The 19,333-nt window shown below is 41.1% G+C and overlaps 2 protein-coding genes across 5 annotated transcripts in view; one reads left to right on the top strand and one right to left on the bottom strand.

Annotated features, from left to right (window-relative positions):
- Positions 1-2,280: 2,280 nt before the first annotated feature.
- Positions 2,281-8,648, top strand: GEMIN6 (gem nuclear organelle associated protein 6). 2 transcript variants are annotated; one of them, XM_041754800.1, is made up of 3 exons: positions 2,281-2,364; positions 2,935-3,066; positions 5,494-8,648. In XM_041754800.1, exons 2-3 carry the CDS (start codon positions 2,942-2,944, stop codon positions 5,867-5,869), a joined length of 501 nt encoding a protein of 166 aa, XP_041610734.1. In that variant the 5' UTR covers positions 2,281-2,364; positions 2,935-2,941; the 3' UTR covers positions 5,870-8,648. The 2 variants fall into 2 exon arrangements, with proteins under 2 accessions (XP_041610734.1, XP_041610733.1); XM_041754799.1 differs by having other exon boundaries at positions 2,292-2,562.
- Positions 8,649-16,486: 7,838 nt separating this feature from the next.
- Positions 16,487-19,333, bottom strand: part of DHX57 (DExH-box helicase 57) — a 57,021-nt gene continuing 54,174 nt past the window's right edge. For all 3 annotated transcript variants that reach the window (XM_041754796.1, XM_041754797.1, XM_041754798.1), the window contains exons 23-24: positions 18,402-18,602; positions 16,487-17,270 (exon numbers count right to left, since the gene is read on the bottom strand). In XM_041754796.1, coding sequence (XP_041610730.1) covers positions 17,127-17,270; positions 18,402-18,602 — 345 coding nt within the window. In that variant the 3' untranslated portion in view covers positions 16,487-17,126. The remainder of the gene's footprint in view (positions 17,271-18,401; positions 18,603-19,333) is intronic.

The raw sequence follows: 19,333 nt of genomic DNA, 5'->3' as shown, positions 1-19,333 counted from the left end.
AGGGAGATGCAGGCTCCATGCAGGGCCCTGGGCTGAAGGCGGCGCTAAACCGCTGAGCTACCTGGGCTGCCCTAGAGATTACTTTAAAAAACAAACTTGTCTTGCTAAAATTAAACAAAATGTACTCCAAAATCTAGAATAAGCAATTTTGCACTTGGCAGAGGAAAGAGTTAAGTGTGTATATGTGAAAACTAGACCTATATTTAATCTCAGCTGATATCTGAAGAGTTATATATACACACTATACAATGACATCTATTCTTTTTATCAAAGCACACCCTCCCAATCAGACACAGAAATGCAGACGTAGCAGCGTTACTTTCATTTTTTTCTACTCGAGTAAAAGATTTTAACCTCTAGAATTCATAAACTCAAAACTGTTGAGACAAATTTATTTTTTTCTTGTTCATGTCTGAAGAGGAGCTTGAGGGGGAGGTAGACATTAGAAAGGAGATGGAGTGAGAGGGAAGGGGAAGGGAGGGAGGAAAGTGGAAAATGTAAGACAAGGAACATCGCTTGGTCTGAGGGAGGCCCCAGGGGGACCAAGGGTAAGGGGTGACAGGGGAAAGGAAATGGTACATCTGAACTTGTTGAGGGTGGACTACAGGAGAGGGTCTTTCTGTAACCCTGCATTAGGGAGTGGGCTTGGCTCAGCCTGTTGTCAGTCAGTGACTCACATCATCAGATGCTGGGAATGAATCTTCATCTAGGAGACCAAAGGGAGGGGGGAAGAGAAGGGGAAGAAATTGCCCTAGTCTTATCAATTTAAAAGGGTGTCATTTAAGTTTGAAACTAGCTTCCAAAGTCTTTGATTCTGCAGTACAGATAGAAGGCTTAAAATCCCAATGACTAGTTGTCACAATTGGTTGAAGCTCTTTTGGACTGAATTTTTATGAAGTCATATATTCAACTTCACAGTATAACAACTGGTATTTATGTTTTTGATTTAAGTAATCTCTATGCCCAACATGGGGCTTGGGCTCACTACCTGATGATCAAGAGTTGCATGCTTTTCCGAATGAGCCAGCCAGACACCCCCAATTGGTATTTATATTATCTCTTTGTAGATTTACAGAGGACTCAACCGGCATAATCTGAGTCTACTAAAGCCACATTAATATAATCAGCCAATCACTCAACAAGTGAAGGCTGCCAAAGGATTATTTGAAATGATGGCAATAAGACACAATATACTGCAAGGATTTTGTGAACTCAAATCCCAAGTTGTAACGGAAAAGCTGGCTAATTTTCAATGTTTTCTACATTGTGGTTTGAGAGTCCTCTAATTCAGTTTTTGCAAATCTCCTCTGGCGTTCACATTTGCAGAAACTCAACATTTAACACCATGTACCACATTCCGGACCACACTTTATCTGGACCATGCCAGGAGCCAGCTGCATACCAGAACAGAAATCTGTGGCAGAAGCGAGTCTTTTGCACTTTTCCACGGGGAGGGGGCAGTTGGGTGAGGAGTTAGAGGAGAGGCCGGGTTTTTCCTAGTGAGTAGGGCACTAGTCAGTGGTCTGCTAGGTGGAATTCATGCCAATCCTGTGCTTTTTGTTTCTGGCTTCTGTACCTTCAGTAGGACTGTAGCAAGGGCACATCCCAAAGGAGCAGACGTATTAATTGCCTTACACCAACCAACCAACCAACCAACCAACCAAAGATCTTGCCTCTATTGCTCTTCTCCAAAGCACTTTCATCTCACACTTCTAAAGCTTTAGGATCTACCTAGAGGGTTCTTGCATTTTGATTCCACGGCAAGGGTGCATTTCCAGGAATACTGTCAACGAGAAACTGGAAGGAGACGTCTCCTCTTTAAAAACAAAAGGTTGAAAAAAAAAAAAAAGCTTGAAATGTCCATCGTGAGAACGAAGAGGGATAGTTCTAGGGGAACAAGGAGCCTTATTATCACCATACAAAAACCTCAGGTGGGCGGCTCAGCGGTTTAGCGCCTGCCTTTGGCCCAGGGCGTGGTCCTGGAGTCCCGGGGTCGGTCCCGCGTCGGGCTCCCTGCGTGGAGCCTGCTTCTCCCTCTGCCTGTGTCTCTGTCTCTCTCTCTGTGTCTCTCATGAATGAATGAGTGAATGAATGAATGAATGAATAAATCTTAAAAAAAAAAACAAACCACCTCAGGCGCTGCCGGCACCCCGCACCTAACCTTTATTCCGCCACACTTGGCGCCTCTCAGACCTCTAGGTATGACCAAGGACTACAAAGCAGAGAATTCTGGGGGAAGGAAGTGACGTTGTGGCGCAAAGCATGCTGGGCTCAGGTGGGCGGGGCTCAGGTGGGCGGGGCTGGTGTGCTTCCTTCCTCGCCGCGTGGTTGCTGCGTGCTCGGCCCTGCTGGGAGTTCTACCTGGTATTTCTCTCGTCTGTGGGTTTAAACGATTAAGTAGCACCAGGTTTGAGCACCGTTCTAAGCGTCATGCAGCTGCAAGCGGGGCTACGGAATATGCCTCGCTCTAGAGCCTTTGCTGCTGCCCCCGGGTTGGTGCATCCTCCGGACTACTAGGAAATGGTCAAATCCAGCGGAGAAACAGCTAGAGAGCGCTAGTGGGTGGGTGTCAACGTTTTCTCTCTCAGTTGTGGCTGACGGTGATGGGTGAGCTCCTTTGATCGCAGGAGAGCAGAGTTAAATTGTTTGAGCCCCTGCCGACCGGAGTTCAAAGCCGGGGTGAAGGCGATCGCGCATGGTAGTGGGGGGATGGGCCAGAACGAGGAAGCCAGAGGAGTTACCCGAGGCTGGGCCCCGTGGCAACCCGGGGTCTCCTTAGTTTTCAGACTGGGTTGTGAAATAGCTGATAAGCTATTTCCCTGTTAGGGACCGTGAGGCAAATCACAGATGCGCTCTATCTCTAGGATGGAGATTAGGGGTAAGGCATTGCTTGAGTGGAACATCTATGTTAACCCGAACTGGTGATGGTTTTAGATCAGCCATGAATGAATGGATGAAGAAAGGCCCCTTAGAATGGCAAGATTACACGTACAAAGAAGTCAGAGTGACAGCCAGTGAGAAGGAGTATAAAGGATGGGTTTTAACCACAGACCCCGTTTCTGCCAAGTGAGTATGGGTCCTCCTTCCCTGAAATCCTACACCCCTCTGTGCGGCCGATATGTCATGTCCAATTTAAGGAAGTAGATAAATGAAAGGCTGGTTATTCACACGTAAGAACTGTATTGCCTTTGAATCCAAGTGTTGTTCTAACAATGGATTACCTTGGCAGACCAGCCAGGTTTGTAGAAGGGAAACACTTATTACTACATTTTTATTAGAAAATCTCAAACATCCATGAATGTAGAGGGAATAGTTTAACAGACACTAGCCTTACTTTCCCCTTCTAAATATCTTTAGGCCAGTTGCAGATGCATACTTTTGTTCACGAATACCTTTTTATCTTTTAGCAGATAAGGACTTTTTAACGACCACAACAACATAATACCAAGCAAAAGTAATAATGACTTTATTATTAATAGTCTGTTTTTAGGTTTGCCTGGTTGTCTCAAAATATCTCTTTAATTGGTTTATTAACGCGGTTGATATGTCTAAGTATCTTAAGCTAGGACTTTGCACTTTCTCCTTTTTTAGTTTTCCGTGTCATTTATTTGTTGAAGAAATGTTATCATTTGTCTTACAGAATTGAACACATTCTGGATTTAGCTTATTGTATTATCATGGCGTAGTTTGACATGGTCTCTTAGCCTCCATATTTCCTATAAACTGGTATTCATATCTAGAGGTTTGATTAGGATCAGATTTGTTTTTTGCATGACTACTTTAAAGGTGGTGATACACAGACACACGGTTTATTTTGGAATGATTTTAGATTTACAGAAAAGAGTGCAGAGAGGACCCATCTACCCAGCCTCCCCTAATTGTTGGCATCTTACCCAACCATGGTACATTCCTCAGAACTAAAATTACATTAACTAAACTGCAATCATTTGGCTTTTAACAGTTTTTCCACTAATTGTTTGCCTTTTTCTGTTCCAGGATCCAATGTAGGATCCCATATAACATTTAATCGTCTTGTGTCCTTAGTCTCCTCTGAACTGTGACAATTTCTCAGTTATTCCATGTTTTTCATGACGTTGACACTTTTGAAGAGTTCTGGTGAGGTATTTTGTAGAATATCTCTCAACTTGGATTTGTGTGATGCTTTCTCATAAATACCCTGAGATTATAGACTTTGGGAAGAGGACCACACAAGTGAAATTCACATCACATCATATATTTTGTTTAGTTAGGAGTTTTGCATTTGTATTGATGAGTGAGATTAGCTTGTAGTTTTTATATTTTAATCATCTTCTCTGCTTTTGGTATCAAGATTATATTAGCCTTATTAAACGAGTTAAGGTACAGTCCTTTTAAAGTGTCTAGAAGAATTTGGTCAGGTCAGAAATGTTTGAACCTTGGGGTGCCTGGCTGGCTTAGTCGGTGGAGCATGCAACTCTTGATTTTGGGATTGTTGGTTCGAGCTCCGATTGGGTGTGGAGATTAATTAAAAATAAAATCTTAGAAAAAATGTTTAAACTTTGAAAATTGTATATACTTTGTTGGTAAAATTAGGCTTTTTTTCCCCGCTCCACGGGAAGTAGAAATTTATATTTTCTCAGAAATAGAAATTTATATTTTCTAGGAAGTTTTCTGTTTGAGTTTTCGAGACTATTGGCATAAATTTGTTCCTGATACTTTAAACTGCCAATCTTTGCTGCCTTCTTTCTAACGTTATTTGTATGTGTCTTTTTTTTTTCCTATTCTAATTAATCTTGCCTGAGTTTTGTGAATTTTACATGTTTTAAGAACCAATATTTGGCTTTGATGATCATGTTATTAACTCTTTTGTTTTCTATTTCATCAGTTTTGTGCTTTGTTATTTTCTTTGGTCTGCTTTGAAGGCGAGTTCTTCAGTTGTTTAACTCTAAAATTAAGTCTGTACCCTTTCTTTCTTTCTGATACACATTTAAGCCATTTATAATTCTTCACTGCTTTAACTGCATCCCCTAGTGATTGGCTTTAGGTAGACAAACAAGTCTAGATATGTAGGACTCTCAGTGGATACTTTTTTTTTTTTTTAAGATTTATTTATTCATGAGAGACACAGGGAGAGAGAGAAAGTCAGATACAGGCAGAGGGAGAAGCAGGCTCCATGCAGGGAGCCTGATGTGGGACTCGATCCCAGGACTCCAGGATCATGCCCTGGTTTGAAGGTGGCTCTAAACCGCTGAGCCACCCAGGCTGCCCAGTGAATACTTATTGAATGAGTATTTATAAACGTTTGGTAGTGAGGGGATTAATTTTAAACAGGGAAGTTCTTATTTCTTTTCTTTTCTTTCTTTTTTTTTTGGGGGGGGGGAAGTTCTTATTTCCTATTTGTAATTGCCTATTGGGGCTGGTGATGCCTCTCATTCCATTGCTTCTTCCATAGTTTTATGGGCCTTTGGGTTTTTCTTTTGCAAATCTGCTCTGAACTTAACTTTCCCTCCGAAGTATTGTCCTGGTGAACTTCCTGGAAGATGGCAGCATGTCTGTGACTGGAATTATGGGCCATGCTGTGCAGACTGTTGAAACTGTGAACGAAGGGGACCATGGAGTGAGAGAGAAGCTGAAACATTTGTTCATGTCTGGAGACTGCAAGGCCTACAGCCCTGAGGATCTGGAGAAGAGAAAGAACAGCCTAAAGAAATGGCTCGAGAAAAACCACATCCCCATCACTGAGCAGGGAGATTCACGAAGGACTTTGTGTGTGGCTGGGGTTCTGACTATAGAACCACCCTATGGTCCAGAAAATTGCAGCAGTCCTAATGAGATTATTCTGTCCCGTATTCAGGATCTTATTCAAGGACATCTTGCAGCTTCCCAATGAGAGGCCAAGACCTATGGATGCATCGATTGAAAGAACACTTCGTTTTATTCCTTCATATGTTTTGAATGTTAAATCCATGATATTACAAGATTTCAGAGGCACACAAGTGTGTTTGTGTGTGTGTGTGTGTGTGTTCTCCATTGTTTTGGTAAAATCAAAGATGTGGATTATGAGTGCTAATAAATAAGGGAACTATGGCAGGGATAGCATCAAATGAAACAATAGCACAAGAACATTAGAATTGCAAGACTCTGCACAGGTGGCAGCACATCTCGGGTTTTGTTAGGCAAGAAATGTATTTGAAAGAAATGCAACACGTTAGATTCAATATAAGATGTCTTGTTAAGTCCCTTGCACTAACTGGATGTGTCTGTTTAAAATATTTATTTATTGTGTAAGGATGAAATAGCTTTTGAATCAGAATATAGCGGAATATGTGCTTTTTTGTTTGAAGCTTGAAAGTTTCAACTACTTGTAAAATTTTAACACATAAGCTATATAACTTTTAAAGCCTTTCAAAGTGAGCACTGGCTGATACCTCTAAAAAAAAAGGTAAGCGTCACGAGTATTTTGCGCTGAACTGAAACGTGGTTCCTGTGCTTGGTGGATTTGACCAAGGCTTTCGGCCCATGCTGCTTTCTGCCCGTACCGCATTCCCGGGTCAGGCTTCCCTGGAGGGAGAGATGCAGGAACACGCTTCACCACAGCTGGCCCTACCCCGTGGAAGTCAGGCAGTGGCCAGGGCTCAATATAGAGGTTTCTGGCCTAGAAACCTAGGGCGGTACCTCAGATTGTCATTTGAGGGTGTTCTCAGGGGCAGGTCTAGAGTGACCTCGGGGTTCTCACATCAGATTAGAACCCCAGGCCTCTGATTCCCGAGGACATGGGTCAACAGACTTTGAGACCTTGGGGCGAATGCAGCCTGCTGCCTCCATTTGGTAGGCTTTACTGGCACACAGCGTACCCACCAGTTTATGTATCTTCCCTGCCTGTTTTTGAGTCATGATGGCAGATCTGAATATTGTGACAAACTATATGGCTTGTATTTACAGAAAAATAGAGCCCTTTACAGAAGTCTGCCCTAGGAAATCTTGAAGCAGCCTGATGTGCCAGAGCTTGGAGCAGACTTCCAAGGCAGTTTGGAACTGGATAGGCCATGTGCGCTGCTACAGGGCAGCCTCACTCGCTGCTCCCTGGTCTGTCCTCAGGGATCATCTGCACACAGCCCTTTGAGTTCCCACGTACGCCCCTTATTCAAAAGAAAAGAGAAGTGGTAACTTTTGGAAGAAAGACTTCAAGATATTCAGGTTTTAGGGACACCTGGGTGGCTCAGTGGTTGAGTGTCTGCCTTCCACTCAGGTTGTGATCCTGGAGTCCTGGGATCAAGTCCCACATCAGGCTCTGCATGAGCCTGTTTCTCCTCCCTCTTCCAATGTCTCTCATGAATAAATAGAATCTTAAAAAAATATATTCAGGTTTTAGGGGGTCTTTCTTTGAATGCAGCTCAGTAACAGCTATTTCTCTGCCTAGTTGTCTAATGACAGAATGTAGCCTCACACTCCTCACACTTGAGCAAGCACCAGAATCAGCCAGAGAGCTTGTTAAAACATTGCAGGACCCTACCCCCAGCAGACTCTGGCTCAGTAGGTCCAAGTTGGGGCCCAGGCATTTGCATTTCTAACAAACTCCCAGATAATGGTGATGCTACCTGTCTCGGGCCACGATTGCAAAAGTAATTCAGGAACTTTGGGGGAAACAAAGTCCTTCCTTCACAACTTTAAAGTTCCCATGATCCTAAAGGGATTTAGTGCATAGCCTTTCTCCTTGTGACTAAGACCTCATTCAAGTCTTGGAATGTCTTTTAAAAGCAAATAGGAGATGCAGAATAAGAAATTTAGTGTGGAAATGATTTTGGCAAAATACGGGGAGACCTTGAGATGAGAGAAGCCATGTAGGAAATTGCGCCTTGGTCCAAAGACAGGTGCATTGGTATTGGTAGATTTGTTTGCTGTCAGGCTAGTGAGCTGGGAGAGAGACTGTTTCTTGGCAACTGAGTCCTCCGATTGTTTAAACAATGCACCTGTGAACAAAACCTGAGTGCCCAAGAGGGTAAATGATCTGGCTCTGCCATGGAAACGTCATATTCTTATCATTTTGTCAAATCTATTTGTATTTCTAATATTTACTCCCATGCAATTACACACTAATTATGTAACTACAGCATACATGCACTGCTTTCAGCTTGTTTTAATGTAATTTCAGATTTATAGGAACTTTGCAAGAACAGAACAAACAAGTCTCATATATCCTTCTCTCAGCAGATGTTAACATTTTACCACATCTGTATTTTCTATGTGTATGTGTTCATTTTATCCCCCTGAACTGTTTTAGAGTAAATCATGGACATGATAGAAAAATGACATTCTCTTAACCACAGTACAGCCATCAAAATCAGAATAGTAACATTGATACAGTGCTGTGATTTAATACACACCTTATCCATATAATTTCAACATCCTGTATTGCAAAAAACCAAAAAACCCCCACAAAATGAGTTTTAAAATTTGGACAATGTATCATGTTCAGTCATGTCCCTTCCTTTAATCTGGAATAGTTCCTCAGTCTTTGATTTAATGGGACATTGACATTTATTTTGTGGAATGACCCTCAATTTGAGTTTGTCTGATGTTTCCTTTTGTTGTAATTTGGTATGATGTTTTTGGGTAGGAATACCCTGGAAATGATAGTGTATTTTCAATAAATCATATTGGGAGGCACATAAAACTGGTTTGTCCCATTTCTGGTGATGTTAACTGATCATTTGGTGAAGGTGGTGTTTGTCAAGTTTCTCCACGGTGAAGTTACTATTTTTCTAAGTTCTTTTTTTTTTTTTTTTGTTAACTCCTTTCTACATCCAATGTGGGGCTTGAACTCGTGACCTTGAGATCAAGAGTCACATGCTCTTCTGATTGAGACAGCCAGGTGCCCCACTATTTTTTTTTTTTTTAATAAAGGTATCTTAACAACAAATTTTTATTTATTTATTTTTAAAGATTTTGTGTTTAAGTACTCTCTACACCCAACATGGGGCTCGAATTCAACAACCTTGAGATCAAGAGTTGTGTGCTTGATTGAGCCAGCCAGGCACCACATTTTTTTTTTTTTTTAAATTTTTAGAGAGAGCACATTTTATGTGCCATCATAATGGGGGGCAGAGGAGAGAATCTTAGGCAGGCTCTACATCCAGCACAGAGCCCTATATCGGGCTCAATCTCACCACCCTCAGACCATGATTTGAGCTGAAACCAAGAGTCAGAGGCTTAACCGACTGAGCCACCCAGGCACCACAGGCACCCAATATATTTTTTAAAAGAACTTTATTGAGAGGTATTATTAACATACCATAAAATTCATCCACTTTAAGTATAGATATCAGTGATCTTTACTACATTTAGAGTTGTGCAGTCATCACCACAATCCTTTATTTTTTTTTAAAAAAACATTTCCATCCTCACAAGAGTCTGTATCTCATTTACAATGAATTCCCATTCCCACTCTCAGTCCCAGGCAACCACTAATTTTTTGTATCTGTAGCTTTTACATTTCTGTACATTTCATATAAATGGAATCATACCATATGTGGTCTTGGTGTCTAGCTTCTCTCACTTAGCATTATGTTTTTGAAATTCATGCATGTTGTAGCATGTATCACAGGTTCCTTTTTATTACTGGATAATATCCTATTGTGAATATACTCCTTTTTGTTTATTCAGTCACCATGGGTATTTGGATTGTTCCCAGTTTGGAGCTATTGTGAAGAATGTTGCTGTGAATATTTGTGAAAAACCTTTGTGTGGACATATATTTTCATTTCTCTTGTGAAATAACCTAGGAGTGGAGTCACTGGATTATATGATAAATTACGTTTAACTTTTTTTTTTTTAATTTTTATTTATTTATGATAGTCACACAGAGAGAGAGAGAGAGAGAGGCAGAGACACAGGCAGAGGGAGAAGCAGGCTCCATGCACCGGGAGCCCGATGTGGGATTCGATCCCGGGTCTCCAGGATCACGCCCTGGGCCAAAGGCAGGCGCCAAACCGCTGCGCCACCCAGGGATCCCCGTTTAACTTTTTAAGAAACTCAAGCTATGTTCTAATATAGCCACACCATTTTATGTGCCATCAGTAATGTAATGAGGGCTCCAGTTTCTCTGCACCCTTATCAGTACCTGTTATTATGTGTGATTCTAGAGGTTATGAAGTAGTATCTCCCTGTGGTTTTCATTTGAATTTCTCTAAAGACTAATGAGGTTGAGCATCTTTTCATGTGTTTATTAACCCATTTGTATATCCTTGGTGAAATGTTTACTCAAGTATTTTGCCCATTTTAAAAACTGACTTTTTTACTTGAGTTGTAAGAGGTCTTAACATATATTTCTAGATAAACAATTCTAGATACAAGTGCTTTATCAAAATATAATTTACAAATATTTCCTCCCAGTCTGTGGCTTGTCTTATATTTTCTCGATGTTTTTGAACTGTAAAAGTTTAACAAATTGACTAAGTATGATTTATAATTTTTTTTTATGTTATCTATCATGCTTTTTGTGTTTGTAGCTAAGAATTCTTTGCCTAACTTAAGGTCACATAGACTTTTTTTTTTATATTTCATTTATTTATTCATGAGAGACATGAATAAGAGAGAGAGAGAGAGAGGCAGAGACACAGGCAGAGGGAGAAGAAGGCTCCATGCAGGGAGCCCGACGTGGGACTCGATCCGGGGTCTCCAGGATCGCACCCTGGGCTGAAGGCGGCGCTAAACCGCTGAGCCACCCGGGCTGCCCTCACATAGACTTTCTTTTTTTCTTTTTTTTTTCTAATTTTAAACATTTGTTTATTTTAGAGGGAGAGCGCATATGATTGGCGGGAGGGGCAGAGGGAGAGAATCTCAAGCAGATTCCTCCCTGAGCACAGAGCCTGAGGTGGGGCTCTACCTAACAACCCATGAGATCATGACCTGAGCCAAAACCAAGAGTCAGGTGCTTAACCAAATTATTCACCCAGGCACCCTCAAATACATTTTCAAGAGGGAGTAAGCCATACATTTATTCCCTACAGCTACTGCTTTGGTGACATACAGAAGTTTCCTCACAATGTTTTTTTTTTTTTTTTTTCTCCCCTTTCTCCTTCCACCTACTTCCCCTTACAGTGTTTAAAGAAGCACACCTAGGGGTGCCTGGGTGGCTTAGTCAGTTAAGCATTGCTTTAGGTCATGGTCCTGGGGTCCTGGGATCAAGCCCCACAGCAGGCTCCCTGCTCAGCAGGGAGTCTGTTTGTCTCTCTCCCGATCCCTCTGCCCCTCCCCACTGCTCATGCTTTCTCTCCCTCTCTCACTTGCACACTCTCTCTCAATAAATAAAATCTTAAAAAAAAAAAAAGCACACGTAATTGCTGAATGAGATGAGATCTTTCAAAAGCAGAATAAAATACTTAAAGCCATTAGTATCCTTCCTTTACTGTCAACAAATAGGCTATCTAGTTTCTTTAGAACCTTCAAAGGCTCTTGCAGGGGGTAAATTATGCTCCTGATTGAATTTATTCAAGGAAACTTTATTTCTCTATTGTCCTATTTCTCCTTTGTTCCTGTTTATATCCTGACTTCCTAGGGTGGCTGGTACATAGCACCTGCTTAAAATGTTGGTTATATTGAAATTATGAGCATAAATGTCAGATGAATGTCTGCAACCCCAGTATGGGTCTCAAACTAGCCATGTAGTACACATTAGTTATAAACTGGACCATCAGCCTCCCTCTTAACTAATCAGATTGCATGCTTCAATTAATCTGTTTTAGCCATGCTTACTATGGGAAAGGGTGGTATAATGATTTATGGGCCAGAAATAATGGGGACAGCTGGAGTTTAAATGGGAAAGTGCACAGGTGAATTTCAGAGACAGAAGGGTAGCATTAACAGCAACGTCTATGATTACAGATTGTTTTGTTTTGCGTCTATAGTCAATGGATTAGTTTCCTCCTCATATGGGATAGTTCCTTGGTGCCCATGATATAGCATGGCCCCTGATTTGTAAGGACATCTGTCTTCTAAAGAGCATAACATATCTTTGATTTTCAGTCTGGTAATCTTGCTAATAATCAAGTCCTAAAACAAACTGATTTTTTTTTTCCAGCTCAAACTGTAGAAGGGTTACTGAGCCTAGAAATTACAGTTCCCAATGAGACTTCATGTTAGATTTCAACATTTTACAGTTATCTACCTAGAGAGCTATATACTCCCATCCCCCTTCTTAAAACCCTATTTGTGTTATACCATATTGGCCAAAGTCTACTAAGTTGGACTCTGTTCAAATAACAGAAAGATAAAGTAAGGGTGTGCATATTTCAGACATCTTAATGTGGGCCTACACGGGAGAATTTGAGTTTTGTAGTGAAAAACATTAGCAGTATGAGTGTCATATACAAATTGTATTTTCAAAAACCATGTTTTAACTTTTCACATTTTCAAAATAAGTGATATTTATAAAAACTAAATTTAATGGTAGAACATGTTTTTAAAATAAACATATCCCAGGGCACCTGGGTGACTCAGTTGGTTGAGCATCTCCCTTTGGCTCAGGTCATGATCCCAGGGTCCTGGGATGGAGCCTCACATCAGGCTTCCTGCTCAGCAGGGAGCCTGCTTCTCCCTTTCCCCCACTTGTGCTCTCTCTCAAATGGAAAAACCATGCACACCCTACCCATCTGGGTGTGCATGGTTTTTCCCATTTGTACATATAATTTCCTAAAATTATTAAGCACTGTATTTTGGTAACAACATGATGGATTCATAAGCTCTTATGCACACAGTACATGTTTATTAGAGTTGATTTGGGCATAATTTTCAGAGACAACTATGGGTATAATTTATATCTAATTAATAGACTTTTTAAGTAGTTACCTATCTCATTTTGTTTAGATTTTCTCCACCTTGGCACTACTGATGATTTGAACTGAATAATTTTTTGTTGAGGGGGGTGGCAGATCCTGTGCCTTGTAGGATATTTAGCAGCATCTCTGGCTTCTAACCACTAGATGCCGGGAGTATACCCCAATCCCCCATTCAGCGGTGACATCTCTAAGATACTGCCAAATGTCCCCTGGTGGGCAAAATTGCTTCCAGTTGAGAACCACTGGTTTAAAACAAGTAAAATATACAGTTTCTCTTATGAGAAAACTTCTTTATAGTCTTTGTACATGATAAGATCCTGTATTGTAGTTATCAACCTCTGGACAAATACAGTCTTACTTGAAAGGTTAACACAACGTTTGTTTTAATACATTTGAAAGTTAAGGATGGAATGAGGCAAAACTTACCACAAGGGGACTCTCAGGAAGTAAATGAGTCTTTTTGGCTATGTTTTCCTGTCTTGAATCATTGTAGAAGAAAATTGCCCATGGATAATCTCCTTTTCATAAAATAAGTTCATTGAACATGGAAGGAAAATAAACTCCTTTAGGTCATTTTCAGTAAAACCCAGGTGGGAGGTAGCAAGTAACTGTGTTATAAGGATTATGCAGGAATCTGCATAAGGAATAATAATTTTAAAAACCTGTTTGAAATGCTTCTGAAAATATTTATTAAATATATAATTGCACCATATTTAGGAATATCGTTATTTATAATGTTAGGATCATCATCCTAAACACTGATTTTCATTGTTGGTATTTATGGGAAGTTGCCCCCTACTTTTTTAAAGATTATTTGTTAGAGAGAGAGAACCCATGATTGGGAGGAGGGGCAGAGGGAGAGAGAGAGAGACAATCTCAAGTGAACTTCACACTGAGCATGGAGCCCAACACGGGGCTCCATCTCCTCATCCCAAGATCATGACCTGAGCCACCCAGGCGCCCCTGGGGAAATTGCCTTTTCAAACAAATCCCTCATACTGTCTTTGTTGCAATTTGTTTTTTTTCCTAAAAAATTGAAATATAAGTAGGAAATCCAGTGAATGAATCTAAGCCATTCTCCTGTAGCTATCTCACTGGGGCACTGTGTCCTAGCTTATATACTCAATCAGCTGGGTTGGAACCGACTCGAGTAGACTCGGGGATGGCCCCATGGGCAAAGATGGGGCAGAGGCTGAACTGTCTGTGGGGACAAGTTCATGTTTAGGCTGCTGTCCTGTATCTTTCCTAAAGAGTATCAAGCGAGTGATTCTCCAACAGAACTCCTTGTCTCTGCTCTTTGACAGAACAAATTATGAAAACATCTAAGATTTTAAAGCATTTTGAAGATTAATGATTGGCTATAAATCCTATTTAAGACCAATCTCTTTGATAAATCACTTTAGGGATAATAACTTGTAAATGGCAAGAAAAAGGTCTCTTCTGTTAATGACTCACTGTGGTTAATGGTTTACACAGTCATTACATAGCTTTACATGCATGAGACTAAAAAGACACGAAGAAGCCTGTCACTCTGGAACAGTCTGGAACAGTTTGAAACGACTGCTGTGGCAACAGACTGAGCTGTTTCTACAGTGTTTCCACCTGAGGCACTGTCCTGTGAATACTCAAATACTGACACAGTTTCAGGATCAAGATCTAACTTCTGAAAACAATAGCTCACTCTGTATTTATTAACTGGCTAAATATTTTAAGCAAGTTCTCCTCCCCCCCCCCCCGCCACCCCACTTTGGGAGAAAATAAACCCTGGGAATTATGCCTAATTCTAGCAGGATTTAGGAGGAAAGAACCAGCATATACATAGGCTTAAGTACAGTGGCACCATGAACATAATTCTGCTGCCCCCAGGGATCTTTATGTATGTGGCAATTAGGTGACACACAAAGGACAATGTCAAGAATGTGACGCCTGAGCTCCCCAGCTCAGCCCAGTAATTGAGAGAACAAGACAGAGTGCAGTTTTCAAAAAGCCAGCCTGGGCTGCATCTGAAAACCACACCCTTGGTCCCAATTTGCTTACATTTGCTACATTTTAATTTTACAAAGTACTTTCACAAGGTGTTATTTTATGATAACCTCTTAGGGATATATTAAAACCATTGCCCAGAAAGGAAAAAGAACATTTACCATATATGCCTACAGATCCACAGGCTGTGTGCTTTGGCGTATTATTTAAACTGCTCACCTAACAGAATGGGAGGATAAAGACCAAAGTTCACTACTTGTCAGAGAGTTTGAATTGTAATATTCAGATATGGAACTCAAGTAGGAAGAAGACCAACCTAATGCTTTGCCAACCTATGACCACCTCTGCAAGGATGTTTACCTTGTTTTCATCTCCTGAGAACTCCCCACTGACACAGACTACAACATGAGGGGACTAATTTTGTAGCAAGTACTTTCCAATATTGTTTCCTAGCTAGATTCCAGTAAAGGTAAAGCAAATATGTAAGAAACATTTACAGAATTCTCCATACAATTAACATGAAGTGCTTACCATCTTTCTGGGGTTTAGATATCCGGTTTCACCTTGAAATGCTATACTGCATTCTGATCTTCAATTGCGAAGAAGTAATCCCGTTTCACTTATTTCATAATTTTAATGAGGGGGCTTACGAAGTTCAGTTTTGGGGGTGGGGGAGGATTTTCTTATTCAGTGTCTTCAATCAAGGCTTCCCAATCTTTTCCAATCTTTCTGGCACATCTGTGAAATGACTTGTGCATTTGTATGTGGCTGCAAGTAACCAGCCCAAGAATAACTTCCTCGAGGGGAACGATTTCGCAGCACTTTGAATGGAAAGTTCTGTTGTTTATCGCCCCGCTGTATGCTCTGCTGCAAACTTGTGTTGAAGCTGCAGGTTCACTTGGGCAGATGGCTCTAGCTAGGGCAGCCAGCACGAGCTCCACTATAGCACCAAGAGTCAAAACTGGTTTAAGAAATGTTTTAGAGGGTTAGTGCGGTTTTCTCCTTCATTTCTCCTGAGCGGTTCTGTAACATGAGCCTTGTTTCAATAGCAAGTCAGAACTTGAATACTGCGGGTGCTATGCATATCCATGTTTTTTACTTAAAGTGAGGACATGAGTTAATGCCTTTTAAAAATACTACTTAGGGTCTAAACATTTCAAGCATGCCAAAGCTTCAACACACTTGACACTGGCCATTTGGGACAGTCTGAGAGGTTTTCTGAAAACTTAACCATTTGAAGTAATATGTTGAAAAGGGAACAGCCTTCATTGAATTGGTTTTGCTGACTAATTTGGATTCTATCCATAATATGAAATCTGTAGTGACTCTACCTGGGCACCAGACAAACACAAGAATATTTTTTCTATTCAGCTTTTCGGGATTCTTCCAGCCACACTGATAAATGTCCAGAGAAAATGTAAATGTATAAATAGTTTTCCAAAATGCTAGCTCCCCATTCACCTAAGTGGCAGCTGAAAATAAGCAGTCTCATGGAAGATATTTTTATGGCTGTAAATCTGACACTAGTGTGGCAACCTTTTCTACTTTGACTATGCCAAGTTGGCTGAGAATACCATCAAAATTCCCCTTTGGGTATCGTGAAATGTGGCCATTAGATCTGAGCATGTTCCTAAGAGAGAGCAAAGATTCCTAATTGGAAAACTGAAAACAGAACAAAGACACCTGGATTGTTCTTTTTTTCTGAACAAGAAAGGTAAGTATAAAACCAGCTTGCATTTAATAAGAGCTCTTCAAGGTTGTTTTTTTAGGCCGACTTTTAATGAGTAAAAATAAAAATTCCTCAGAAATTAGGTTTAAGTTTACTTTGTAGCCCATAGCCTTAAAATGAAATCTTAATTTTTCTTGTTCACATGATTTTTTTTTTTGTCCTCTGTTCTAACTTCTTTCAGATGAGCCTTTATGATAGATAAAACATTCAGTATTTCTCCCCATGCTCCTATCTTACCCCAGGAAAAAGCAGGAGAAAACAAATACGTACATTAAAACAGAATTGTATTAAACATTCACTTTTGTATTAGGAGGGGAATTTCATTTATCCCAGAATAGTCACAGAGAAAAAGACAGCAAGCTGGTTTTGAGACTGCCTCACATCGACACTCCAAATTGTGCTGGGAGTCCCCCTGAGCTGTTAACAACACTGTCTGGGAAACTCCTCTAAGGGAACGTGGTGTCTCAGCTGAGCGGGCAGTGCCTGGGCCCCTCCAGGGCAGCCCCAGCACAGAGCTTGGTTGGAGGTAGAGGTGCTGCTGTTATTTCCCAGGTAAGCAAGAAGCAGGGGAGTAGCAAGCACTCTCCTAAGACTGGTCTTTATTGTGTGGTGACAAGTTTCACAATTGTGCTGATGATCCGAGATCCTCGTGGACATGTACACAGATCTATGCTTGGGTTTTTAATCTTATCCTGGAGGAGCTGGTCAAGTTCGCAACGCAGTTCCTTTACTAATTCAGCCACCTAAAATGAAAGTTGCAATGTAAGCCGTGATTGGGTCAATGAGGGAGGAAAGGTTCCTAATGGAAACATCTCACGGATGACTGTCATTATTTTAGATTTCTGGTAGTAATTTTAACTCCATGGTGGGGGGAGGGGAGAAACTAACACATTTTTATTCCAGAAGTACTTCTAAAATTTCTTGATGCAGCTCTAAGAACGTTCACTCAATGTCAGCTCTGCAATATAATAAATGGGGTCCATTATAAAAAGTCTCCTCTATCACATCTCATTTAAAGAGAAGATTAAATCTGGAAGAATGGCTTCTATGTAGTGTTCTGCATATTAAAGCTTGGTCAGCTTTTACAATTTGCTCCAAGAGAAGCAGGAAAATGGAGAATTAAAAATGCTAGATATTAAAGCCAAAAAATCTGTAGCTTTGGGATACATTTGATGCTTTCATGGGAAGAAACAACTCCACCTTTTTTATGGCATTTTCTTATGCTGATGTACAGCGGGCACTGGAGATGTCTTCCCAAAATGGTTTGCTGCTCCCCCATTATTTGGTAACCATGCAGTTTGCACCTGGCCTAACTCAAACAGGCTCATGCCATGAGGCTCTGCCAGAGTGAATGGCTCAGATCATCACGGCCTTAGAGTTTATGACATTCCTTTGGTCATAGAAGTTGGTTTAAGAGAAGAAGTTTCTTGTCTCCCTGCTGGACAGTGTGCTGCTGCACAGATGTGAGGCCTGGAGCTATGGCAGCCATCCTGCTACCATGAGGTCAGCCAGGCTTTTGTTGTCCCTGGGCTGCTGAATTAAACCAACCCTTTCTGGCTTTCTTGACCTGTACTGTGCAATACAACAGCCATCTGTCACATGGGGCTAATCTAATGGCCAGTTCAAACAGATGTGCTGGTGTATGTATGTAAAATACATCCCAGATTTTAAAGATTTAATATAAAAAAACAGTATAAAATATCTAATAAATTCTTATATTGATTACATGTTGAATATAAAACTTTTTAGGTGTATTAGGTTAAATAAAATTAAGATTAATTTCACTTATTTGTATTTTTTACACGTGGCTACTAGAAAAATTGAAATACAGCCCTCAGGGGGGCTCCTTCATAGACGGAACTGCTAGCCTTTACCTGATGGGAAGCAGCCGCAAAACGGATCCAACCATCATCCAAGGACACAACAAACTCCCCTCTCTGAAGCTGCACACTCACTTGGCCTCCTCCGAACAAGACCAGTGGGTACACGGACACCATACTGCAGTCTCGGATGAACACCCGACTGGTTTTGATCTTTTCATGGTACACCAGGTAGGGGCTGTCAAAGTGTCTGACCTGGAACAGGAAACCTCAGATGAGGGCACTGGCAGCCTGAGGGGAACTCCACCCACTCCATGGATTTAAGTACCACCTGTCCATTGACAATTCCCCAAATTATCTCCAGCCTGTACCTTTCACTTGAGGACAGACTTCTACATGCATCGACCTCAGGACGTCTCACTTTGGATATCTAATAATCATCTCAAACTCACATTCAAAAGGAATTCTTGATTTTCCCCAACTTAAAGTATTCCCCTCCTGCTCAGTAAGTGATATTCCCGTTCACCTAGCTGCTCACGTCCCAAACTGAGAAACTTTTCTCAACTGTTCTTTCCCCTCATGCTGTCGAAATGATCACTAGGTCCTGTCAGTTCTTTTTTCAAAATACATAATGAACGGACATATTCCCTGCAATGTGACAGCTACCACCTCAGCTCAGAGCATCACTGCCTTCCACAGACCACTGCCACAGCCTCATAAGCACCTGCTTGGCTTCTGTTTTACACCTTCAGTCTCTTTCCCACCTAGCAGCAGCCATGGTTACCTTTTATTTATTTATTTTTAAAAATATTTTATTTATTTATTTACTTGACAGAGACAGAGAGAACATAAGCAGGGGGAACAGTAGGCAGAGGAAGAAGCAGGCTCCCCACTGTACAGGGCTCTATCCTAGGGCCCAGAGATCATGACCTGAGCTGAAGGCAGACACTTAACCCACTGAGCCACCCAGATACCCCTGCAATGAT

The sequence above is a fragment of the Vulpes lagopus genome, chromosome 5, assembly GCF_018345385.1.
Source record: "Vulpes lagopus strain Blue_001 chromosome 5, ASM1834538v1, whole genome shotgun sequence".
Taxonomy (NCBI): Eukaryota; Metazoa; Chordata; class Mammalia; order Carnivora; family Canidae; genus Vulpes; species Vulpes lagopus.
The sequence above is the reverse complement of the archived record's forward strand: the minus strand, read 5'-3'. Positions and strand labels throughout refer to the sequence as shown.

Bases quoted from the DNA above. Each gene is read 5' to 3' on its own strand.
- GEMIN6 (XM_041754800.1), top strand. From the start codon at position 2,942: ATGAATGAATGGATGAAGAAAGGCCCCTTAGAATGGCAAGATTACACG. The intron at 3,067-5,493 runs GTGAGTATGGGT...TTCCCTCCGAAG, and splicing joins ACAGACCCCGTTTCTGCCAA to TATTGTCCTGGTGAACTTCC.